Below are 26,724 nucleotides of genomic sequence, written 5' to 3'. Positions count from 1 at the left end.
AGTGGAACGGCATGTATTATTTGTTGTTAATGGTAATCATAAGACAGCAGGCCTCGGTTCTCGCCATGCAACGAGAGTGTACCAGTCGCCCGACCCTTGACCACCAACAACGTCTGCGAGAGAGGGCGGGAGTAGTATAGCGTCAAATCTGCTTCAAAATTCACTGCCTGTAATTACTTCATTCTCTCTTAGCGAAAGTTCAGTAATTATGATTACTCTCAGCCAGTCTGAAATCAATTTATTACATTATTCTAATGTATTACATTATTCTAATGTATTACATTATTCTAATCTTATATTACCTTATTCTTATAATTGATACAATGATTATGAGTATTAAATCATTTTTTAAAGGGGCATGTAAAAATGTAAACTTGTTCAACCTATGAAATAAAAGTTTCTAAGTAATATTTTAGTGCAAGTGGTGTATGACGTTTTTTCAATGTTGTTCTACAATTATTACATACATTATATTACATATAAAACTGACTCATGAATACCAACTACTGGCAAAAAGTGCTACACAGAGCATCTGCTCTGGTTAGATGCTGATTACAGTCTGTCTCTGTGGTACTGGTATATTAAACATAGAGTAATATTATGCCTGATATATCAGCAAATTGAGACTAAAGCTTTACAATGATGCAGTGACAGTATTGAGAGATTATTATTATTATTATTATTATTATTATTATTATTATTATTATTATTATTATTATCACAGTGCTTTAACTGTGAAAAGTCATTACCTGTGTGCAGATGAGGAGGCTCCATCTTGTGCTAGAGGATGTACTAGAGGATCCATAGACACATCACGCTTCAGGGATGCACAGCTGGGTTCTGGAGAGTCTGATCTCTTCATCTGAATTTTCAAAAGCACAGACATTGCTCCACTAATTTATTTACAGTCTTTATATTTTAATCAACATACTCAGGAACAGGAGAGCAAAATATACGCATAAAAATATATATCAAATAGTCAGGTGATTTTTAGAGAAGAATTCCACTGATTTTTTTGAGAAGTACTTTTTTTTTTTAAATACATTGGTAGCACTTTACAATATGGTTCCTTAGTAACCTAGTAAATATGCACAGACAAATCATGAATGAATATAGCAATTATCTGAAATGAATAATCAATTATGCTTTATCAATATTGTATCTAAGAATAGGAAGGAAAACAAATACATTTAATGGAAAAGTGAAAGATTAACAAATACTGTAACAATCTAGAGCCATATGCTTCAGGAGTGGCCCATCACACAAACTAAATGATCACAAACTAAGTGTTCACTGGTTGAAGAAAGATGCAGTTTGTTTGCTGTTTTTGCACATATTTATGCAAAGAGCTGAGAGCTCCAGGAGACCAGAGCTGAAAAACCTCACAACAATCAAACAACTGGTCATAAGCTTTTTTTCCATGCTGATTCATTACGATGACCAACTGAGACTAAAATACACTGACAGAAAGAGCTAGTTCTCCTGCAGTGGTTTACCTTTTGGCTTAAAAACTCAGTGGCTGATTTGCAAGTAGCCGTTACCTGTTCACAGATGAGGGGTCTTCAAATTTTAGCGAATGATCCATTAACCAGTCACCCTTCACAGCCACACAGCTGGGTTCTGGTGAGTCTGATCTCTTCATCTGGATTCTTATTTAGACGTTTCTTCAGTTATTTATATAAAGGCATATTGACAGGCATAAACACCGCCTCATTACATTTATAACATTAACAGAGTTTAGAGATGATGGACAAAATTGAATTTCACTTTAGCAAAACTGAAATGTTCTACAACCCCATTTCCAAAAAAGTTGGGATGCTGTACAAACTGTAAATCAAAACAAAATGCAAGGATGTGCAAATAATTTAAACTCTATATTAAATTGAAAATAGTAGAAAGACAACAAATCAAATGTTGAAACTAAGAAATTGTATTTTTGGATTTGGATGCAAACAACACATTCCAAAAAAGTTGGGAAAGGGTCAACAAAAGGCTGGTACAGTTGTGTAATGCTAAAAAAAACACCTGGTGGTTAATTGGTAACAGGTCAGTAACATGATTGAGTATAAAAAGAGCATCTCAGAGAGGCTGAGTCTATCAGAAGTAAAGATGGGGAGGGGTTCACTACTCTGTGAAAGACTGCAGAGGGAAATAATGCAACAATTCAAGAATAATGTTTCTTAACATAAAATAGCAAAGAACTTTTGCTTTTCATCATCTATGGTACAAAACAACATTAGAAGACTCAGAGAATCTGGAGAAATTTCTGTATGCAAGGGACAAGGCCAAAAAATAGTATCTGCTGGCCGTGATCTTTGGGCCCTCGGGTGGCACTGCATTAAAAATAGACATGGTTCTGTAGTGGAAATCACTGCATGGGCTCAGAAACACTTCTGAATACCACTGCCTGTGAAAACAGTTCATTGCTGCATCCACAAATGCAAGTTAAAACTCTAAAATGCTAAGGAGAAACCATTTGTAAACAGAATCCTGAAATGCTGTCACCGCCTGAACTGAAAAATGGACTGAGGTGAAGTGGAAAAGTGTCCTGTGGTCCGATGAATCAAAATTTGAAATTCTTTTTGGAAACCATTGACACTGTGTCCTCCGGGCTAAAGACCGCTCAGCTTGTTATGAGTGCATAGTTAAAAGGCCAGTATTCATGATGGTATAGGGGTGCATTAGTGCACATGGCATGGCTGACTTGCACATCTGTGAAGGCACCATTAATGCTGAATGATATATACATTTTGGCAACATATGCTGCCATCCAGACGACGTCTTTTTCAGGGAAGGCCTTGCTTATTTCAGCAAGATAATGTCACACCACATTCTGCATGTATTACAGCAGCATTGCTCGGTATTAAAAGAGTCCAGGTGCTAAACTGACCTGCCTGCAGTCCAGATCTGCCACCCACTGAAAAGGTTTGGTGCATTATGAAATTAAAAATATGACAAATGTGATCCAGTACTGTTAAGCAGCTGAAATCCTTTATCAAACAAGAATGAGAATTTCACTTTCAAAACTACAGCAGTCGGTCTCCTCAGTTCCCAAACACTTACAGAGTGTTGTTAAAAGAAGAGATGATGAAACACAGTGGTAAACATGCCCCTGTCCCAACTTTTTTGGAATGTGTTGTTGACATCAAATTCAAAATTTCTCAGTTTCAACATTTGAATTGCTGTCTTTCTACAATTTTCAATGAAATATAGGGTTTAAATGATTTGCGCATCAATGCATTTGGTTTTTATTTACATTTCTAATTCAAAGTTTCATTAGACACAAATAAATCATAAGACTCTGCATTATTAGGATAATGTGGAGCAAAATTCAACTTTTCAAAATAAAAATGTCTATTATACAGTATTCATTGCAGCTACTGGTGTAATTTATCCACAAGAAGTTCACAGGGGAGAGGCCTTTGCCACTTTCTTATTGTGCTAAAAATAAATAAATAAATAAAATAAAATAAAAAATGTTTTTCAAATAAATCTACAGGGACATTTTTCCTTTGTCCCTGTAAACACCTCCAAAGTTAAGTTTAGAAGTTGGTTGTGTTTTCTGCTTTGCTTCTCTTGGTCCACAAACACATTTAATGATGTCTGTGGTGGTCAGTCCTAACAACACCAGCAGTTTCTTTATTTGACAAGAACCCACTAGGCCTGCCTTTGATGCATGTTTAATTAAAGTTGGAGGCACTAGGTTTTGGAATTGAATATAATGATAATCTGATTCTGATATAGCGATTCAAAATTGTTTTACACACCAGATGCATAGTTTGGACATGATATGAACAATATGTCCAGTTATCAGAGGACCAGCCTGGAAGGAATATTACCTTGAACACCCCCCCATTGTGGTAGGAGAAAAAATCAGCATTGACTGGACAGGGACCTGGACACACAGTTGCACCACCTCATTTTTCTGTTTCAGTTGTGAATTGATGATCTGCAGATTTCCAATCACCAACTTCTGAGTAGTATCTTCGGCTCTAACCTTTTGGCTGACCAATTTTGAACTACAATTACTACTTATCAAAGGGGAAGACAACACATGCAAACCTCTTGACTGCAAAGGTGCACTGGGTCTTCTCCCACTTTTCCTGGGGAGAACAGAGCACATACTGACAGTGTAGGTTGAGCGTAAGTCATTGAATGCACTTTTGAATGTAACTATAAAGCTTTTCTCTGCTTTCCTTTAGTGTTGGCATAATGCTATATCTCAAGATGCTGTAACACTTTAGAACTCAATTTGGTGTAAACTCATAAACAAGGTTGTTTTTTGCCATCTTTCATTAACTACTACTTCTGTTTTTTATTCAGACAATTTAATAATACTGCCTGAATTGATTATACCTATAGAGATTCATATATATTTCTCATAATTCCTTCATACAGAATCAGAAGTTTATTTTTACTTTATTTGACATTTAAAAGTTAAAGCACAGTCAAACACAGGGTGACAGCCTACTGCCTATTAGCTCTCTGAACATTAGCTTACATTAACAGGTGTCAACATTAACAACCTAAACATTATATTCACAGCTCTCAAACTGTATAAATTTAGTGACACCTGTATAGAGCATTTCTATTATCAAAATTATTACAAACAACAGCAGTTTATCCAGTTTTGATTTTCTTCACTTTTATTCCTCTGGTAATCACACTACTCAGAGGTTGTAAGTAACAAAGTACAAGTTGGAACAATTCCCTGTAAGCCAGTAGAGTTTCGGGTTGGTTACCGTGAGCTAATGAATAAACTCACAGCACAAGAACACTCAGACTGTAAATGTTACACCCAAATGTTTATCTGTAGCAATGTAGGCAGCTCCTATCTCAAGTGATACAACCCTGGGACTGTAAATAAAACTCCTACAGTGAATAGAGACTAGATCCACTTTAAATGATGTAGTTCTATAGTTCTAGTATAAACCGTTAGATACTTTCAGTTGGATGGATGTGTACCTCTAACTCTCGGTAGAAAGATATCCTGTTTAAGAAAATTGAATTAGAGATGATTTTAAAAAAATATATTTTCCTTTTTTTCTTTAAGCTCATTTATAAGCATGTACGTTTATGCTAGTTAGTCATACTTCAACATTTACTTGATTATTTTTTTTACTGGATTACTAGTACTAACTTAGATAAGGGAAATGTGTACTTCTGCCACCTCTGACACTGCTTCATACAAAATCAGAAATTAATTTTTATTTTATTTGACAATTAAACATTAAAGCATAGTCCAACATGCAGAAGATGGTCTAGAACAAGGAGCTCCAACAGTTGTGGAATCATCCCTGATATTTCCTTTGTGGTTGAATCAGCAGAAAAAACAATTGCCCTTTCTTAGTAGCACATACACACTCAAACATGCTAGAGTTTCGAATTATTCTTGTGTTCATTGGCCAAAATAGCATGATATGTTAGGGCAAATTTGTGCAGCTCAGCTTTCTTTTTTAAGTAACAGTGAGACCACACACTCAGATGACTTGTTTTGCATTTCTGGGCTCATAAAACTGACATTTTTTTGGAAAGGTTTGCAATCAGTTTTCCAGTTCTAGGTCATGCTTTGTATACAGCTTTTTGATCAGGCATACAGTAAATGGCAATTTTTTTTCCCATAGAAATGAAGGGGGTGCAAAGATTTGTGCACCCAATCTATGTCACATTGACCCAAGTCTATTAGTTATACCCTATTAACCATGTGGGGAACCTTGGCAACCATCTAGCAACGCCCTAGCAACCACCTGGGATACCATGGCAAAGACCTAACGACGACCCAGCAACCACCTGAGACACCATAGCAACCACTTTTCAACACCTTTGCAACCAGTTAAAATACTGTAACCTTTCAGCAACACCCCTGTGTTGTGCTATAATATTCAGATCACCATTTGGTCTGACTGTACAAAATATGTTAGTCACTGAATCTGGACTGTCACCTACATAAAAATGCATTTGCAGAGATACAATTAGTCAGTCTCACCTTACAGATAATACTTCATCATCAGATACTCTGTCACTTCATCATACAACTCTGCTCTTTCTCTCTTTATCTCTTTCTCTGAATGCCCTTGTGTTTGTATGTGTCTTTAACTGTGTGAAGGGCTTTTTAAGCTGTTTAACTACTAGCTAATAGGCAGTAGGCTGTCACTAAAAATAACATTATTAATTGAGTAATCTAACTGCTATTCTGACTTTTTATCAAGTAGTCTGTTTTTTTTCTTCTTTTTTAAGGGTAAACCAAAACAGTAATGAACTCAGCACAGCCTTTCAGGGATTCTAAACTACTTTATTGAAAACAGTTAAACTAGGAAGCCATATGTACTTATATAAGCATGAAATGCATGTAGCTTAATGCAAGTCTTGTGGAAATGTGCACTAGCGGAACATACTGTGGTCAGTCTCAGGACTCAGAACGGAACAGAAACTTTTCTTCTCAAGTAATAGCTTTTGTGTTCGTTTTGTTGGTGCAGATTATTTCCTCAAGTAGTCTTCTTTCTACTTATCTACTCTTACATAACTAATTTCCTTTATTAATACCTTTATTATGGGGTAAATGATCACTACAGTCACAGTACTTTCTACAATGTAGGGATTTTCAGTACTCTTTCCACCTGTACATACATAGAAATGTATATGCCTAACTAAAACTGGCTACATCCAAGCCTGAGAGGGTGATATTTTAAAGTGTGGTTAACATGTGCTGTAATAGTTAGGATTCACTCTTTATCTACTATTATTTATGTAAAAAGTTGCGTTGGAGAGAAAGCTTGTCAAAGACATGTCAAAGACGTTTCGGACATTGGACATTGTGTTCTTGAGAAAGGTCTTAAGAAAAAGTCTACATCAGATTCATGGCATAATCTTAAATGCTGTGTTCTTTATGTGTATATACATACACACATATTACACATTACATTTTTTTTTAGTTGGACTTTGCACAAGCTTACTAGTTTAACAAGTAGACTATTTAAATTAATTAGATTAGATTAAGAGACCCTTATTAGTCCCACAACAGGGAAATTTCACCTCTGCATTTAACCCATCCAGGCAGTGAAACAGCACATACACACTAGTGAGCACACACACTGGGGGGCAGTGAGCACATTTGCCCGGAGTGGTGGGCAGCCCTATCTGCAGCGCCCAGGGAGCAGGTGGGGGTTGGGTGCATTGCTCAAGGGCACCTCAGTCATGTGCTGTCTCTGGGGATCTAACTGGCAATCTTTCAGTAACAGGGCCAGTTCCCTAACCTCCAGCCCACAACTGCCCTTGTATATATAGCAAAATATAATTTACTCTAGTCTGTTGTGTGATATATATATATATATATATATATATATATATATATATATATATATATATATATATATGATTACACACAACAGATTAGTGTAAACTATATATTTATATTTGACTCAAAAGAGTCTTTTACTAAAGAAAAAAGGCATTTTAATAAAGACTAGATTAAGATTGTATTTAGCAACTGCTGAATCGAAAAGATCTGTCTCCTGGTTTGGTGCATGGTCAAAATAATAATCTTATTCAGTTTATATCTTAATCTTAATAATCTTATTAATCTTATAATCTTGTAGAGCTTATAGCTCTTATATCTACTGAATCGACCTGAGAAAAAGATTTCTCACCTTCAAAGATCTCTTTTGTGTAGTAGAAGTCCTGCTGTGTCCCCATGGTGTCAAAAATAATAATATCTTTGTAATTCAACCGAATCGTTTAGGGGAAATGCTTTCAGTTTTAGCTTGCTAGTTGTTCTTCCTGTTTTTCCCTAATAGTCACAAGAAAAGGAGATGTGCTTTTTATTTTCATTTCAGTTATTTTCTGTGGTGATGACATGGGAAGGGCTTTGTTACTCTGACCAGAAAAATCTGACCAAGCAGGAGATTAGACACACTCCCAGAGATCAGCAGAGAAATGTGTCAGAACTACATAAGCTTTACAAATGCAAAAGATCAAGGACATAGCAAGAATGTTTAGAATGGGGTGGCCAAGGATGCTCCAGAGATTTTACCGGGGTGGCACACTGCCAGAAAAAAAGCATTACTATATTAATATGACATAAAAGTGATGTGTTGTTTTTTTTAGTTGGCCCTTGCTACATTTTTACATAAGTCTCATTATTAGAAAGCTAGCCAGACAGCACTTTGTAAGGTAAGCTACGACATATCACTGCTATCAGACCAAAACCCCTTATCTCCAAAAAGGTAACTTTACAGGACAAGGAAAAATTTTCTTAGCTTTTAATGGAAAATATTTTTTCAAAGTAATTTTGGATCATTTCTGTTGGTCTGTCTGGTCATTAAATTTTGACACGTCATAAAAGGCAACTTACGCTTTAAAATTATGTCAAAAAATGAAAAACGACAAAAAATTTGCTGTTGTTGTCAGCAACAATATGTATGTATTTAACTGTAAAAAGTAATTAGCATGATAAATAATTACAGCTGACTACTTTTTGATAGTTGATCAATCTTACCATCAAATAGCTTCACAAAGTAGCTATGATACATTATGAGCTGCATTGCTGATGGGACCCAATGCACATTGACCCATTTGTTTGCTCAGGAAATTAGCCTGTGGAGCAACATCATAGTTTTACAACTGATTGGTATCCTGTTGGCAGATTTTCACCATAAAGCGAAAGTGATGCTTTGTGGGTGATGGTTGACTGATGATGGCTAACTGTCTCACTTTCACTACCTGGAGTGGCTAAGAATGCATCATTCTTGGCCGCCCTGTCTCTGATCAAGATTAGTTAACATAGTGCTTTTTCTCTGTACTTTAAATTTTGTACAGGGCACATTTTCTGTTTTATTTTTCTCCACTATATTAAATTTAGTACATAAGCAGTAGTTGTGCATTAAAATGTGCAGAAGTGTGTTCTCCGTAGAGGAGGATGTGATCTTATTTTCACTTAGAAAGTCAACAAGAGACTTATAGCACCAGTGCTCAAACTTTTGCATACGACTGTATATGCGGGGAAATTTTTGGACTTTGGCCTTAAAATTTTACTTGAATGATTAAATAAGACATATATCTTACTGGTTAATTCATAGGTTGTTTATCCTGCTAGGAGCTTTATTAAGAGAAAGATGTCAAGACGGCCACAGTGCTGAAAAATGTGCATGTGCAAGTTGTCGTGACATCAAACATTATGACATCTGTCTGTGAGGGTGTCATTGTTATTTCTAATAATACTGCCCAGTTCACTGTGCATGTGATATAATGGGTGCTGAGCAAAGATTAGTGAATGAGACCCACTGAGAGAAACCAAGACTCAGAAGAAGAAGTTATTCTCCTTTGGGCTGGATGGTGGGATTCATACGCTTTCATTTGTTACATAGAACATCAGCATTTTGAGAGAAGTACTCTGTTGCTTTTGACCTGAACTTTGGTCAGAAGACTTTGAGGAAATGCTGCAATTGTTGGACTTGTTCTCCTCCACCAGGTGGCACAAGTGTTATATTTTTGCAGCACATCAGAGCGCAGTGGATACAAGTTTAAAGTGTCAGTCAACAGCAGCCAGTTTGGGAGAACAAAACAATCAGCTAAAGTGCTGGGGCACCCAGTCAGTTAGGAGCTGCTTTTCCTTACTTATACAGAGTTATACAGCAGGGGTGGCAAACTCCAGGACGGAAGACGTCTTGCACAATTTGGGGTGTGTATCTACTGAAACACAGGGGTGATCTATGCACTAGGCAAACATAAGTAGCTGCATAAGGCCCCCATGAGCCAAGGGCCCATGAAAATACAAATTAGATATACTGTATGTGTTGATGTGAAATATTCCAGAGTACATCCACATTAAAAAAAAAACAAAGATGTAACAACATCATCGTGTAACAACATTGAATATTCCAATACAGCACAGCCATGGTTATACTGGACTATTCAATGTTGTCACATGATGACACAACTGCATATGAACAAGGGGGTTAAATGATAATCTGCACTATTTTTTGGTGTGATTTTCTGGAAATTGAAAAGGAAACCCTAAAAAATGTTATAACTAACTAACTAACTTCATTTTTTCATTCAGAACAGAGAGCTGCACAGGTTTAGCAGTACATAACGCTAGCATTAATGTTAGTATAGATAACTCTAATGTTGGGGCAATTACTTAAAAACATAATCCATTACCAGTGAATAATTACTTCTCTAAAAATGTAAAAAGATTATGTTACGTATAATTTTCTGACAAAATCTCATTAATCATTACTTCTATGTTTGACTGTACCAAATTACCTCACTATATTAGCAGATAATTTTTTGTTTCAAGCATTATTTCTTAAAAAAATCCAATTGATTTGCCAAAATTGTGAGATTTAACTTAATAAAGTTACTACAAATGTCTAGAAGTAAGTTTTATAATGTAGTATAATGCTTACAATGATCTCCAAATGAGAAATATTACATACAACAACTAGATTTAAGATGGTTTCACTTGCCAAGACGTCTTTTTTGCAGTGTAGACAGTTGTGTAATTGCTTTAACAAGGACACAAAGTGTTATTGATGTGAAGCACCAGCATGTAGTATCCCAAAAGTCCTAGAAAGCATGCATGTCTCACATGTCCACAATGTTCAAAAGACTCCACCATTTCAGCTAACACAAGGTTGTTTTCACTGCAGTTACTATAGTGCCAGTAGCTCCCCCTTGTGGACAGTCTTGTTAAACGTGAGAGACTGAGTGGGTGAGTGGGTGAGTAAGCGAGTGAGTGAGTGAGTGAGTGAGTGAGTGAGTGGGAAATGTTGCATTGCTGAGAAACTTGCTGGGTAAGATTTGTTTTTATGATGGTGGTGACAGAAAGCAGTGGTCGAAATTCAAAGTGCTATATTGCCATGTCAACCAAGTTGATTGTAAATGAGTGCGGTGCAGAAGGACAGTACAATAAACACATAACGACAACCCATACACACAATTACATTCGACTAAAACAATATACAACATACAATTTTGTCCCATATAGAAATAGTATCTAAAAGTACATAAATGGTCTTTAACAAAAACCTCAGACTGAATTCAGTGCTGTAACTGAAGAAAGGCTGCCAGTTATTTCAGCAGCTGTGTGTGCCACCCACTTCAGATGTTTTCTGTCCTGAACTGTTGAATTCCCATGTCTTACAGTAATTAAGAAGTCCAGTACACTCAACAACCACCAAAAACAGTTGAAAAACATTCTAGCATCACTTGTACAATTTCAGCTATTGAAAGCCTCCTTTTTTTCTAGCAGACTATGGAAGCTCCAGAGAGTAAGATGAAAAAAATGAAAGTGTGTTCCCCTTTAATTATTTTTCTGCTTCTATAACATGCCAAAGATATTAGCAAATATTTACTATTACAAATATAAAATAAATGTTTAATAAGCAATAGCCACTTCAGCCGCTTCTGCTAGCCATCTGTATACATTTTAACAATGGGTTGGTTTAGCTGTAGTCAGGGGGTATGACTGCAGGCAAAAAAAAAAGTTCTTAAACGACTTCGTATAGGGCATACTATCTTGAATTCCTCATTACAGTTAATACAGAAACATGAAATGGGGCGTTGCCGACACTCAAAATAGAGAACTGGATGAACATGTTCTGCTTCTTTGTGAGAAGCATTCTACACAAAGGGAACTTTTAGTAGATTCACTAAAGTCACATGTTCACAAGGACTCCTCACTGAAGGGATTTATTTGCATGTGGGTCAGGGATGGCTAGGGTGCACAAACAGGTTCTCATGCTCTTCTGAAGTCTCACTCAGTAAGTGGTGGTAAAACCAGTGAATGTGTAGTGAGGAAAATTGCCTTTCAGTAGTAGGCTTGTTTGAGATCAACTGCGCCTGGCCTTGGCAGTCAGCGAGAGTAGCCAGTTTCAGATGAGGGAGGAGCTGAGAAGAGAGGTGTCAAGCTGGAAGGTTTTACTGGCAGCACCTCATGTGAGCCAGCAGCTCTCGCAGCATTCACATATTAGACATAACATTTCTTTAAAAATATGAATTCAAACTTTCCACGTAAAAAAAAAACACAACACTACATATGTTAATAGGCTGTGTACTGTATTCCATACAGTTTGTGTCCACATGGTTGTCCACTGGGCTTCTAGCCAATGAGGATAAACTCTGTTGTTATCAAGCTGTCTCTCAGTTTTGTGGTGAGCAACTGCGCTGACTGGCTCTAGAAAGTTCAGCTGCCTCTCTCTCATGAGATTATAACAATGTATGTCAGCATGATGCCGATACAAGTCAGACGAATAACAAACCAGCATGCACAGAAGCGAGACAGACAGCGATCAGTCAAACAAGCCTAATGTTTTCTGGGTTTGTAAGAATTTTTAAGCTGATACACCTTTATACTTGCTTACAGCACAAGTGGGTAGGAGCATTTTTCGCTTTCAGCCATTTAGCTCCATTCACACCACAAGACATGTTCGCATGTGCTCTCTGGCATTTTGCAGTCATGCTCCCCTTGGTAGCTTAATGCACCATATGGTAGCTTAATGCACCTACACTCTCAGAAATAAAGGTACAAAACCGTCACTGGGGCAGTACCCCTTTTGTCACTGGATTGGTACTCTCAAGGGTACATCTCAGTACCTTTGCACAAGGAACATAATTGTACCGTAATCCACTGAAATGATATTTTCTAAGTTGTATTCCACACACCCCAACTCGTCTCGTCTTTTTATTTTATTGTTCTGTTTTAAAACATTAGGTCATGAAAAAGTACAAATATATACTTTTCACCTGGGAAAAACTTCTTTAAGGTATACAATTGATGAATGAAAAATTTATCTGTACAGTATCTTTATTTCTAACAGTGCACAGCAACTAAACCACTGACAGTATAACTAAAACTAGCCTTTTCTGTAGGACATATAGCAAATATCATGGTTATAATAGAACAATGTGTCACAATATACCAATAAATCTATTCATAAACAGTGTTTACACAAATGCAATCGTTACCTTAGAACTTAATGGTAATTACATGGGAAGGGGTTAAGCATGAACACATGGGTGAATCACTCGGCGGCCATTTTTGCAACACTGCTAGGCAGTTATTTCCAGCCATACAAGACCAGATTCCTCTCTCTTTGAATGAGAAGAGACCTAACTATTTGAAACTAAAGGTCAAATTACATTTCAAAAACATATTTGAAATCACTAATAAAAAATGACAGAAACCTCTTAAATATATTGTAGCTTTTGGCTCAGTAACACACAATCAGGTCGGTCTGGCTTGTGCAGACCTTGTAAATAGGGGGGGCTTAGCATAACTAGCAAGTTGATTGGCTCCTTTTCTTGCCTTTCTCTGCAAGCAGACACCATGTTGAGTGTTGAGCATATTTCAACCAGTGACCAGTATCCTCTTTTATAATGTCGCTGCCAGTATAACACCCAGGAAACTCATGTGTGAACAGACATTGAGATGTTACCGGGAAATACAGTGATGTCTAGATTACAGTCTGCAAAGCTGAACGTTTCTGTGAGGCCTTTTTTATTTTGTTTTTTTAGTTTAGTTTTGTGAGTGAAACGTAACAGTAGATAATTCTACAGAGTTAAAAATAAAAATACCTGTAAACTGCCATGAACTACTATGCCAGTGTCACTGCTGTGCTGATATTGATCCACTATCCAAATAATATCTTCTCAATAATCAGTGCCATAAATCAGGATCTTATGGGCCCTAGTGCAAAAAATAATAGTAATAAAAATAAAAAATAGAAATAAACAAAATAAATTAACATACAAAAACTAGGGAAGGTCTTTACACTATGCAAATATAGGCAGCCGCCTAGGGCCCCCATAAGCGAAGGGCGCCATGAATTACAAGTCAGATATACTGCATGTGTTGATGTTAAATAACCTATTCCGAAATATACATACACACATTTTAAAAATAGCTTTTATTTGTGATTGTAGCAATTCTTTTTAGTAATTTAATAAAACACCCATCAAGAATTCCTAAATCCACTCCTGCTGTTGACAAATAAACAATTACACTGTAATTTGATTGCTTAATTCCTATTTTTATGTTCATGCTCTCAGTGCATGCCACTCTGCCCAATAGCATGTAATATTTACCTGAATGTTTAGGTTAGACTGGGTATGTAAGGTTCTAACTTATGTAATTAATGTATACACACACACACACATACATACACATATACATACATACATAATCTAAACCGCTTATCCTTCTGGGTCGCGGTGGGGTGTTGAGCCTATCCCAGCTGTCATTGGGCGGAAGGCAGGATACACCCTGGACAGGTCGCCAGTCCATCGCAGGGCTACATACACACACACACACACACACACACATATATATATATATATATATATATATATATATATATATATATATATATATATATATATATATATACACCATGTTGCAGGTGGTGAAAGATCCATTTGAATATAGTTAAATTGGATGCATTATAAATAAGAGGCAGATAAATAGAAGTCTGTCTGTGTTTCTAAGAAATTGGATCTTTCTGTTAGACGTATAATGGACACATAATTGTATCAGCCTAATAAAGATGTTGGGGGTTCGGTCACAATGGGCCCTCTCCATCATGGGCGCCAGTAGGGGAGAGAAATATAATGATATTCTGTTGTTACTGAGATAACTTCTGACACAAAACACTGTTCTAATCATATTGTGGATATTGTCAGTACTTAAAAACATTAACTACATGTTTCATTACAAAGTGAGGATAATTAGGCCTGTTTCATTTGATTGAACATTGAATACAAATTACTGTAGTTTGTGTTTTTATTCTTCTTCTTCTTCTTCTTCTTCTTATTATTATTATTATTATTATTACATGTGGCTCTATTGGTGCTATTTTGTCTGTTACAATTCATTAAATCTCAGGAAAAGTAAATATTGTGATGCCTATTGATATAATATTAGTGCCATATTGCCCGCCTCTATGTAACCAGTGGTTACACTGCTGCCAATAATATAAGGGGTGGTCAACAGGTGGGCTACAGTCCGTTATTGTACACCTATATAGTCCAGTCGACCTATATGATAGGTGGAGCTCATAAAGTGGTCATCTGGTAGCCGTGGGGATCCACCTGCTAGTGAGCTCTGCCAATATATAATGCCGCCTTGGGCTGCAGATCAGGAAAAAAGCAAAACAAAGTAAACCGGAAACAACGTTTCAACTGTTGGGACGCGGCCAGTGTCTCGTGACATTTGTTGATGTGTGGTTGACATTTAATTGACTTTTCCCTGAGCCAATCGTAGACGACATACACATTACAAGCCAATCAGGTTTGAGGCGAACGAAGAAAGCCGAGAACAGACGAAGTTGTCCGAGAGGCTGTAGCGGATCAACTGACGCATTTGCTTGTACGCAACAGGGCGTCAAGAGAGGAGGTGGTGGTTAGAAGCCAGCTTCCTTCAGTTTTGGTAGAATTCACAGAAGAAGCCTCCACTTTTCTTTAGTCCACGTTAGAAACATGACTAAACTCCGTCTGCTCCTGGGTTTAATGTTGCTGTTTACTGCGAACAGCGATGCAGACATCAGGTAACGTTATGTTTTCCTGTATTTGGTCAAAGCGTGTTGCTAGTAGCGGCTGCCATTTAGCAGTTTACATTTAAACATTGCATGCTGCTTTGCACCAAATGTTCATTTTGTTTCATGTGCTTTGATGAAATCTGATTAAAGATTGATATGGTTAGATGGCGGCAAATCCAGTTTGTATAAGATTTAGAGACTCCACAGCACTTTTCGCTGTCTTGCAGTTGAAAAGTGACTCGCTGTTCAGCGGACATTTCAGTGACGAAGCCTGTTAAGATGTCAGTTTTGAAAAAGTGGTTAATGTGTGACTGGTTTCGCTTGCTGAGGCTGCAGTGAGCTGTAATTTCCCTTTTTATTCTGCCCCGCCGCTAGAATCCCCCTGCACAAAGCGCGGACAGTGCGCCGCCTGCTGGCTGACAACGGTCTGACTATTGAAGAGCTGAAGGCAAGGGCCAGAGAAACTGGAGAGGCTTCCCGGCAGTTTGGGACCACCATCGTCCATCCAGACGCCACTACCGCCCGTTCAAACGCCACCACTGCCGCCCCTACTAAAACTCCTGCCCCCACCGCACCGTCCCCTGTGGAGAAACTCACCAACTTCATGGATGTAAGCTGCAGTTCAGACAGACCCATGCAAGCAACGTCCTCAAACCGCAGCCACTAAAGGGAAATCGTTGAGATGTAAACAATGATTCACAGTGGCTTCATGTAAAATGGTGTATTGTAGAGAAACTTACTTAATCTTTCTGCAGTGATGGTGATGGGAACCAGGAGTCACAATGACTACAGCACAAATATAACCATTTTATTTGCCATACTAATTGACAGATGAACCTCTTTTTGTCTTCTGAGTTTTCATATGTAATGTTGACAATAGCAGTATAGCATAGTTCTTTGGAAACAATGTTGCCTCACAATGGCAATTTTGGGCTTTTCGTTTTAAGCCACAACCTTATGTCCAGACTATCGTAAAACAATATCTCATCCATCAGACGGTATAATCATAACCATTTCATGTGATTTGTTTCATTGGTTTAACTTTAATAGGCATTAAATGCTTCAAACATCTGGTTCCTTTCACCACCACTGAAAACAATAGTGCCTTGGTAGGTTTCCCTAGACCAGAGCATTTCACATTAAACCACACTGAATGACTCTTAAATAATTAAATAATAGAAATGTTGAGATTTATTTTTCTAAACTGACTCTTCTGGGCTGGAGTTCCCAAATGCATTTAGACAATTCTTAACAGGTAGGGTGAGTATCGCACTGTACATTCCCTCTACTAGTTAAGATGATCTTAAAATTAAGATGCTTTTGAAAAAATGGGCCCGGCCTAATATTGTGATACTTCAGATGACATGTCTGGGTGTATGATGTCCAAGATCATGGTGTATCTAAACCCAGGGTTTGGTTTATTCCTTCTTTGAGTTTATTCTTAAAATCTAATCCACATACCACCCATTTATGTGGGCATTAAGTGTAAGCTACAGACCAGTGCTGGTTTCTATGCAACTCCTTATTTGTCTTATTTATTTTAGCATTTCAGGGATACGATTGCTTACCCCTGTCTTCATGGCTTGTTCCTAAGATGGATTTTTGCTTTGCTTTGCCAGGCTCAGTACTTTGGCAAGATCAGCATTGGCACACCTCCCCAGGAGTTCACTGTGCTTTTTGATACGGGCTCCTCTAACCTGTGGGTGCCCTCCATTCATTGCTCCTTCTTCGATCTGGCCTGCTGTGAGTAAGATTTGGCTCTAATGAAATGTTTCATTTTCTCTGCTGGTAGACAGCTTAAAGAAATACTCCAGTGTTGTTCAACCTAATCTCTATCAGCTGCATCTGTATTGAATGATTGATTACCATAGATAGTAATTTCAACCTGTTTCCTAGTCCTTGAACTAACAAACAGTTATAGTAGACATGAATAATTTTAAGACAGTCCCTGGCACTGAAGCGGACATGGGAGCAAACAGTGATAGTGTGTGATAGTCAATCAGATTGCAGCTAACAAAATCCCAGTACTTATGGCCGGCTTGGCATACCATAGATATCAGACTCTGTACGTCTGTGAGCTGAGACTACCCCATGCCTAACCATATTCCATCTTTTTCCCTCTTTTTTTTATCTTTCTCACATTTTCTCTCTCTTCCTTCTCTCAGGGTTACACCATCGTTATAACTCGAAGAAGTCTAGCACGTATGTGAAGAATGGGACCGCGTTCTCCATCCGGTATGGTAGAGGGAGTCTGTCTGGCTTCATCAGTCAAGACACAGTCAATGTAAGTCACCTAGAGCCTAGCGATGTTTAGTAAATCCTATAAATAACAAAACTCCAAACATCTCATATATGATCAAATCGCACTAAACACATCGCCTTTCCACTTAAATCACTCTATACATGCCCTGATTTATTGTAGTGACACTCAAGGAACAATGTAGAAACAAGTAGCATCCAGCACATCCTGTTTCAGGGCATAACTTGTAAATTGACTAATTTCAGTGTACAGATGTTAAATGCATCATTTACCTCTTACACTAAAGGTCTGCTGTGTAACAACACTTGAGTTTTGAACTTTCATCCATATGTTTTGTAGTAGTGATCAAATTATTTAAAGTAGTTTCTAATAAGCTTTAAGGGTGAAAATTGAATAATATTTCTGGAGTTTAAGGGTTTGAACTGTTGAAATTGATGCTTCATTTGGATCAAACAGATGCAGGGAATGTATTATAAAAAGCACTAAAGGGGTTGTGTATATCACAACGTCAGCAGCCTATTTAAAAAAGAAAAGTCTAATGCTACTGTTTGCTGAGCATGCCTGTAAATATGTTTTTATATCTAACCCTTCTGTATGTATGTACACTAGAGCTTGAAACATTTGCCCAAACCGGGTGTAGACCCCATTGCTAACCTCGGGCTGGAGTGCCATTTCCTAATGTTGTCTGGATTGGGTCGGGAGGGTCCTAACACCCCAGTGTTGACAGATTTTACCCAGCATTTCCCCCTGCTTTAATTTTTCTTCTTATTTTATTCTTCCTCCCAAAAGGTTTAGGATTAAACAGGTGAAGGGTTATGCACACTGTGAGAACAGTGCATTATGGAAAGTTTATCCAGACTAAAAATGTTTGCAGTGTTGTTTAAAAGTCAGGGTCAGTTTCGGACTTCATGTGGTGCAGGTTCAGTCAGGTTCAAAGTGGTGCGGTTGAATCAAGTAGGAATCAGAAAGAAAGCCAAAGAAAATACGGTAGATCCGGCACTGCACACTTCATCAAATCAACAAGCGAGTTTGTGATTCATTGTACAAATCAACAAATTTGAACAGTTTTATTCAAATTCATTAAACAAATCATCAAGGGTCTACTTGTTTAGGAAATCTGCTGATTTATCTTCTTACAACATACAGCGTGTCTCTAAAGAAAATGCAAACTCTCCTTTGTTAATCAATATCGGATGTGAGCGGCAATGAGCAGCAGCACGCAAAGACTTCAGTTTCACTTTGTTTTGGCCATCTGACCATTGGCCATTTATACATTTTACATAGAAAAATGTATAAATAATATTATTTGTTCACTTTAGGTAGATACTTTAATAGTTGCATACAATACATAAAAAAGATGATTGTCATTAATTGCAAGTGATTATGTGGCAATTAATCGTCACCTAAAATTTCATGGTTGTGACACATCTGCTCTAACGTATGTTTGTGTTTATTTAGCTGGCAGGGTTGGACGTTACTGGGCAGCAGTTTGCTGAGGCGGTGAAGCAGCCTGGCATTGTGTTCGCTGTGGCACGGTTTGACGGGGTTCTCGGCATGGCCTACCCCGCCATCTCTGTGGACAGTGTCACACCAGTGTTTGACTCTGCCATGGCTGCCAAACTCCTTCCACGGAACATCTTCTCTTTCTACATAAACAGGTCTGTTCTTAACCAACATATTGTAAGCACAAGCTGCCTAACCCTAATGTCACACAGAATTAAACCAGCCATTCCAAATGATATCCTTTGGAAATATCTGACTGGACTAAACTCTTAATTTAGTCCTAGGGTAGGCTTATTAAATGTATGGAATTCTTCCTTTTTGTGCCTATTTTATGTTCCTTTTTGAGATTTATTATTCAAATTCTATACTGTATATCAAAGGCTTTCAAATCCATATCCATGTGTTCTTTTAGAAATATAGCAGTCCATTTTGGAAAGCTGGTTAAATGCCATTTGACATCTAACGTGCCCCAAATTTGACTCTTTATTGTTAACTCTAATTAAAAGATACTTTAATTAGACTGCAGAAATTAATAGATTCCCAATTGCAAGGGGGAAACAGTCTTTCAATATAGCCATTTAAATATGCATAAAAGATTTATTATTATTATTATTATTATTATTATTATTAGTAGTAGTAGTAGTAGTAGTAGTAATAGTAGTAATAGTAGTAGTAGTAGTAATATTTTTAGCTATTTTTCATCTCATCTCTCACCCACACCCTGCTGCAGTTCGTATTGTTGTGCATCCCACGGTTTGAATAACCTATGCCATATCGGTAGGTTTTATTTATTAGAAAACACGGTTGTTCAGAAATAGGTCATTTAAGGTTTAGATAAAGATGGCTTGTGGTTGACCATCCTCCAGCCTCATTTTAACATGACCGTACACTGTGCTTTCACTTCTGACAGTTTGATTTGACATCTTTCTTCCTTAAAGTGAAGGTGAAATACTGTTTTGTAACCCTTGTTGTTTCCCTTATGTGTGGTTCCTCCTGTCTCCTCTCAAGCTGTTTGCTATTGCATTTTCTGAGGGACAAGTGTAGAAAGAATGTTGTTATGCCTTGGACATGTGACTTTGGTCTTGTGAGAGAGAAGGAGAGAAAGACGTGTGACTGACTGATAGTACAGCTTTTTGAGTACAATGGCTGCTGCCAGTTTATAATAGGGGGCATGTCTGTCTCTTGACTAGCTGATGAAATTAATGGGAAAATAGTGGAAATATGTGCAGAAATGGCAATTTTAGTAACCACGCAGTTATTTAACCCTTGCTATTCAAGGAATGGGATCACTGTGCTGGAGTATAGACTGCTTGACCTGTATTGTATGATCTAGGGATGCACATTCTGACTAATTTTTATATTTGAGTATCTGCAAAAGTTAATGAATGCATATCTAGTTGTCTGTGGGGAAGGTAAAAACAGCGTCAGCTGGAATTAACATAAGGCTAGATACTTACTTTTTCAAGTGATAGCAATAAAAATAAGTGGACAAATATGGGTAGGTCAAAAATTTAGAAGAAAGCAGAGGAAGACATTAGAAAATATGTTGTATATTTAAAAAAGCTGAGGGAAATCTGTAGTTTTGGTGTTTTTTGGAGAGTAACGGAGGCTGCCTGTTCAGATGTGAGCAAAAACTACAGGTGCCAGGTACAACAGTGGATGCTAATGAGGACTCGTTTTTTCTTACACTTACATCTTTTCTCCTCAGTGTACAATATGCCAACATGTTTTCACTGTTTTCTGGAGCTAACATTAACTAGTCTGGTTGGTCTAGTTAGTAACAATGCCGTGCTGCCTCAGTCTTCTTAATCATGACCTTAACACCTTGGCAATGTGCTCACGTTAAGGCAGTTGATTCGCAGTGCCAAAGTTTAATATACTTACGTGGTGACAAAACGAATAACATTTTACAGTTCCATCAAAACGTAAAAGTTAATGTAAAATTAATAGTGATTTCAGTTTTTTGACTATTGGCACCTCTAACAGTCAACAGTACTCGAGTACCCATACAAATACCAAGTACCTAATATGAGCAAAACTTTTTGGCAGATGCTCACATCCCATTGTGTGTTAGTGTTTACACTGGTTGAAGTGTGGCCTATTATTTCATCATACTGAATAGTTACTTCATACTTGGGTGCAGGATATTGCAAAAATATCACATTACATTATTACAAATTGTGATCACAGTGTACCTTGTGAGCTGTGTTGCCTTATGATAGAATTTGTGAGTGAAGCCCTCTCGTTTAAATACCTTTTAAAGCGATACCTTAAGCACCTTCAGCAGTGCTTGCGGGAGACCTATGAACAAATCAGTCCTAACAAAAGCAATAGCAAGGTGGAAAACTAGAGTTCCTCTTGAGAGCCTCCAGTGTAACAAGAATGCATCAGCTTTAGCTGTAAGACTAAGAGGCCACATAGTAGTTTGAACTTTTGACTCTGTACAGTGTATGATGTACACTCCCATCCAAAAAATGGACCGAGCCTAAAATACTAATAGTTTTTACTGATGGTTTCGGCCTGGTCGAAGTCCAGATTTAAACCCTGTAAAGAATATCTGTTCTTGTATTAAACACAAACTAGCTTGGCAGTGTTTTTCAATTGTTTGAAGCTATCAATGCTAAGTGGGAAAATACAGATGCTTCTTTCTGTAAAAGGCTGTCTGCATGTTTACGCAGTTAAGAAATCAAAGGGAAAAGCCATCCCATACTAAGTTACTTTATCTGTTTGTTTCAGTCTTTCTAGTTTACTGACTAATGATTTGTTGTTAAGACCCTTAAAAGCTCAGTATTTTGCCAAGTTGGGCATGGCTCAGTTTTGCATGTGAGTGTACATGAACAAATATACTCATGAACAAATCAGTGTGCATGTGAGAGTATATTTCATGTACACATTTGTTGGAAGATGCAGACACTGTTGCACTCACTGGATGTTGGTGATGAAAAAAACCTTGTGCTCACATGATCGAAATAATGTAATTGAATTGAAAGTAGAGCTGGATGACATGGTAAAATGGTCAATCAAGTCTTTCATGGTCTATAGGTGGAGCCATTCAGCAGAGCTTGTATGCCCTTAGTGAAATTGTTTTCTGTGTTTTGATCAGGTATAAGATAAGGACTTGTAGCAACACTCTCGTAACCCCCCACAAGTGGTCCTAAACCCCAGTTTAAGAAGTCCTGTCTTAATTGTTTGACAGCCCTAACACGGTTAATTTTTGATGTAGTTAAAGATTAATCCTTGTTATTTTGAGCAAAATGTTTTCTTTTTTGAATAATGTGAATGCCTCGATGCACCAAAACACCCACAGAAACCTATTTGTGATTGGTCAAAATGCTCACATAGCACAAAAAAAATGGGTAATTTTTTTTTATAAGGCTCATTTGCATATTGCAGCACCATGTGCAATCAGTTCTGGCCAGTATCGCAATATATTATGCAGCCCCACTTCACACTGCACTTTTGTGTTCTGTGTTTGTTTAGGGACACTGCAGCGGAGATCGGGGGTGAACTGATGCTGGGTGGTTTTGATCAGCAGTACTTTGATGGAGACCTTCACTTTGTTAAAGTCACTCGTAAAGCCTACTGGCAGATCCAGATGGATAAGTATGTAGTTTTGTTCACGACTGCTTTTAATTCATTGCAGTTGAGAGTGCAACACATGACTTTTTTTAATACGGTTTAATCTTGCTAGTTAATTCATTATTCAGTGTCAAATAAGAATTTGCTAATTAAGAACTCTGAAGTGTTTGAAAAGGAAAAATCACCTTTGAGAGTTCCATGTTTATCTTTTCTTGCTCAAACAAATCATATTAAGCCTTTGATGTACATTTGCATATGAAGCACTGCATAAGCCTAAATATATTTGTTTCAGGCCCTTGTTTTATTATTGATGTCAGAGTTTAGTGCATGCTTTGCATGTTCAGACACAGCTATGCTGATTCACACTGATAACTGTGCTATCTGGCCTGCAGAGTTCAGGTAGGAGGCACCCTGACGCTCTGCAAGGGGGGTTGCCAGGCCATCGTTGACACAGGAACGTCGATGATTGTGGGGCCAGTTCAGGAGATTCGAGCACTGCACAGAGTCATCGGAGCCATCCCTCTGCTGATGGGGGAGGTGAGTGGAACACCCACACATACAAACAGCCTGTTATATCGTCTCCATACTTGCATGGTTCAAGTGCACTTGGGCAGCTGGTTGAGAGTTGGTCACATTCTCTTAATTAGAGATGGTGGATAACTACAGGATGTTAGCATGGTTGTAGAAGTGATATATAACATGATATCAAAAAAAAGTGTCTCTCAGTAATCTTTTAATAAAGGAGGCTCACAGTAGGTTTATTTGTTTATGGTTTTCTCTGAAGATTTTGTGTTTCAAATGTCAGGAGCATTATTAGCTCTGCAGAAGTGGATGCAGTGCAGCACAGTATGTAAAACCTTGAATAAAGGAAATCATTGTACTTTATACATACTTTTAATGCCATTTAATTGTGGCAGCACCGGTGCATATACACTAAATATTTACTTTTCTTTGCTAGATTTTCTGAAGTAGGGGATCTTCTTTCACTTCACTGGTTCCATTGGTAACAATATACTGTCATAAATATAGTTTGTGGGGGAAAAATCCATATATTGTTTACATGATCTAAGAGTACACACTTAAAAATATTCTTTCATAGGTTTTTTGGTACAGAAAATGGTTCTATATAGAACTATGAACACTCAAAGCACCCTTTGCATGATCAAAAGGTTCTTTGCATAATGAAAGGGTTCTTCATATTGATGGAGAAATGTGTTTTATATGGTTCTATATAGAATGTTTTTGAACAGGGTTATAGCACCAAAAAGGTTCTGCTATTATTACAAGCTTGTACCAATAGAAGAACCTCTTTTGCTCACCCATTCACTTTGAGCCTGCAAATACAGAGACTTGAATAGTCAAAGTCTACCAAATATACTGCTTAAACTTACATGTCTACTGTTTCATTCTCTTACTGTATTCATCATCAGCATCTGGCTTTTTAAAGAAGTGTTCATGAACAGTTGGTAGATATTATGGTTGCATGAGTAATTAATTTTTTGTCTCTACTTCCTTTCTGCAGTACTGGATTGATTGCAAAAAAATTCCCTCTCTCCCCACTGTTTCACTCAGTCTGGGAGGAAAGATGTTCAACCTGACAGGAAAAGACTATGTTGTGAAGGTAACATGCTCTGTTAGCTCCACTGCCCTTTGCAGTCCTCTAAAATGGATGGTACAATATGAGAGAATGGTGATGTTCTCAGGATACATGTATATTACAGGATAAAGATCATTAGAATATCAGTGGGATTGATGTTTCGGTTTCTGACACTGTATGATGTACTGTATCTAGAAAAAATAGACAAAGCTAGAGCCAAAATTCAGGCTTCAAGATGGCTGGTCATGTTTTTAGCTCTGAGGTGTATATTTTTAGGTCTTCATTTGTCCATTTAGGTGTTGTAAATCAACACCTCACCCAACAAACACTCATTCTTTAATTTCTCTCTCAGTCTACCCAGATGGGTGTGAGCATCTGCCTGTCTGGTTTCATGGCGATGGATGTGCCACCCCCTGCTGGTCCCCTTTGGATCCTGGGAGATGTCTTCATTGGCCGCTATTACACAGTCTTTGACAGAGACAACGACCAAGTAGGATTCGCTCCTTCCAAATAAACAGAGGAATATTGTCGTTTGCATTACCAAAGCCTAAAAGAAACATGAAGGGAGAGCAGGGTTACAGAGCTGTTGGATTATAGACTGATTGAGAAAGCAGAAAGAAGCCAGAACTAAACTTTAGGGAAAGAGAAACTGATCTACAGTGATCAATTTATACTAAAGCTTATTGTGTACATTTTTCTTATTAAACTATGCATTTTTTTAATGAGCTGTTCTTTATTGTTTGCACTTTTTTTGGAATTTAGATCTCAAATGAAGTATTAGTTTCATGTTACAAACTCTGGAAAAAGTTTATTAATGAAGTCTACATGTTTCTGTGCTGTTTCGGTTTTAAATTTGATCAGAAGTTTACAGAATTACTGATTACTGTTCTAATCCTGCAGGCTTTGTTATCAATGTCAAAACCATTACATTTGTACATTTTGCTAATTTTTGAACACTGGGACCAGGATTTTCACTGTAATGGCTTTCAGCTGTGAAATTGAAATAAAGAGTTAGTTTTCAAACTCTTTGTGGCCTTTTTGTAAAACCCCTATATGACTACATCAGTATTTGTTTCAGACAGCTTGGCTTTGAAAGCTTTAGCTGTAAAATTAGCACTTAGCTAATATAGCTAATTTGCTTGCTAAAGGAGTGAAAACATAGGGGACAGATGCTAGATGGTGGGATCTACTGGCTTCTGTTTGTGGCGGGCCTGCAGGAAAACATTCTTCTTTATTATTTTTTTTTCATGTCCACTGGTGCATGATGAGTCAGACAATCATTAGATATTTTAGAGGTGGCGAGAGTCATTACATTTAATAGAAGATTACAGGAAAACAAGAATATTGGGCCTTGATCACTGACCAATCTTAAGAAGAAATTTCTTATTAAAAATCAACTTGCGCAGTTTTCACGGAGATTCTGATATTCACCAGTGTTTTCTTATATGGGATTTGTTCTTAGGTAAGAACAGAATTACACACACTCAGGAGCAAAATTGTGTGAACTATTTTGCAGTTAACATGTCATGAATTTGGTGTAGACTTCTTCTTAGGACCTTTCTCAGGAACAAATATAAGAAAAAACTTGGGTAGTTATTGGTGAATAAGGCCCAGTGTCCTTTAAATGATCAGATGAACCACGGATAACATGGCAATGAACTAACAAAGTAAAAAAAGGGTAATTTGCAGGATTTCAGTCTGACTTTAACAGGGGTCATTGTGGCCAATGGTGTGATGGTAAAGTGATGGCTTTTTGAACTCTCTCCCTCACATGTCCCGATCAGTCACGTTTTCCATCTCCAAATTATTTTAGTCTTCTCTGAGACGCAGAGTCCATCACATGACATCCAACATGACACTAATTCAATTTGAACCATAACTAAAGGCCACTCACAGATACATGTTTCCCCTCAAGCATTAGACTGCCATGGTCAAAAAAGGTCAGGAGTCAACTAATGAGGAAAAGTCACACATCCATGTTTGTCTATGTATTCAAATTTCTGTAATGAACATCAATATAGCATTTTCTCTAGTGCTGGTTTAAGAGCATGATTTCCTGCATTAGCAGGGACTCCCCAGCCAAGAATTTCAGGCCTCGGTAAACTTGATTTGATTTGGTGGAAAGTGTTGAACTTTCCACCGAAGCCCTTCGGGAGAAATGTCGCTTTCGGGAAGCTTAAAAGATTAATGGAGCTCTAACACTGGTACTACCCCGAGCTCTTATATAGACCATTATGAAACACCAAATCCAC

The 26,724-nt window shown here is 37.5% G+C and overlaps 2 protein-coding genes across 2 annotated transcripts in view; one reads left to right on the top strand and one right to left on the bottom strand.

The window, feature by feature from the left end:
* The window catches only part of LOC118805379 (NACHT, LRR and PYD domains-containing protein 12-like), a 33,326-nt gene extending 25,555 nt beyond the window's left edge, over positions 1 to 7,771 (bottom strand). Inside the window, exons 1-2 of the mRNA XM_036566134.1 lie at positions 7,647 to 7,771; positions 750 to 862 (exon numbers count right to left, since the gene is read on the bottom strand). Of these exons, the coding sequence (XP_036422027.1) occupies positions 750 to 862 (113 nt within the window). The 5' untranslated portion in view covers positions 7,647 to 7,771. The remainder of the gene's footprint in view (positions 1 to 749; positions 863 to 7,646) is intronic.
* A 7,565-nt stretch (positions 7,772 to 15,336) lies between these two features.
* napsa (napsin A aspartic peptidase) lies at positions 15,337 to 25,495 on the top strand. The gene is made up of 9 exons (XM_036566126.1): positions 15,337 to 15,542; positions 15,909 to 16,143; positions 17,153 to 17,276; positions 17,699 to 17,817; positions 19,252 to 19,451; positions 22,777 to 22,899; positions 23,268 to 23,412; positions 24,398 to 24,496; positions 24,825 to 25,495. Exons 1-9 carry the CDS (start codon positions 15,475 to 15,477, stop codon positions 24,984 to 24,986), a joined length of 1,275 nt encoding a protein of 424 aa, XP_036422019.1. The 5' UTR covers positions 15,337 to 15,474; the 3' UTR covers positions 24,987 to 25,495.
* Positions 25,496 to 26,724: the final 1,229 nt, after the last annotated feature.

This window comes from Colossoma macropomum, unplaced genomic scaffold (assembly GCF_904425465.1).
Source record: "Colossoma macropomum unplaced genomic scaffold, Colossoma_macropomum, whole genome shotgun sequence".
In the NCBI taxonomy this organism is placed as follows: domain Eukaryota; kingdom Metazoa; phylum Chordata; class Actinopteri; order Characiformes; family Serrasalmidae; genus Colossoma; species Colossoma macropomum.
This window is presented reverse-complemented; position numbering and strand designations above follow the sequence as displayed.

Excerpts from the sequence above, each read along its gene's own strand:
- napsa (XM_036566126.1), top strand. The coding sequence starts at position 15,475 with ATGACTAAACTCCGTCTGCTCCTGGGTTTAATGTTGCTGTTTACTGCG. Across the intron at positions 19,452-22,776 it reads TTCTCTTTCTACATAAACAG|GGACACTGCAGCGGAGATCG; the intron begins GTCTGTTCTTAA and ends GTGTTTGTTTAG. Across the intron at positions 23,413-24,397 it reads TCCCTCTGCTGATGGGGGAG|TACTGGATTGATTGCAAAAA; the intron begins GTGAGTGGAACA and ends TCCTTTCTGCAG.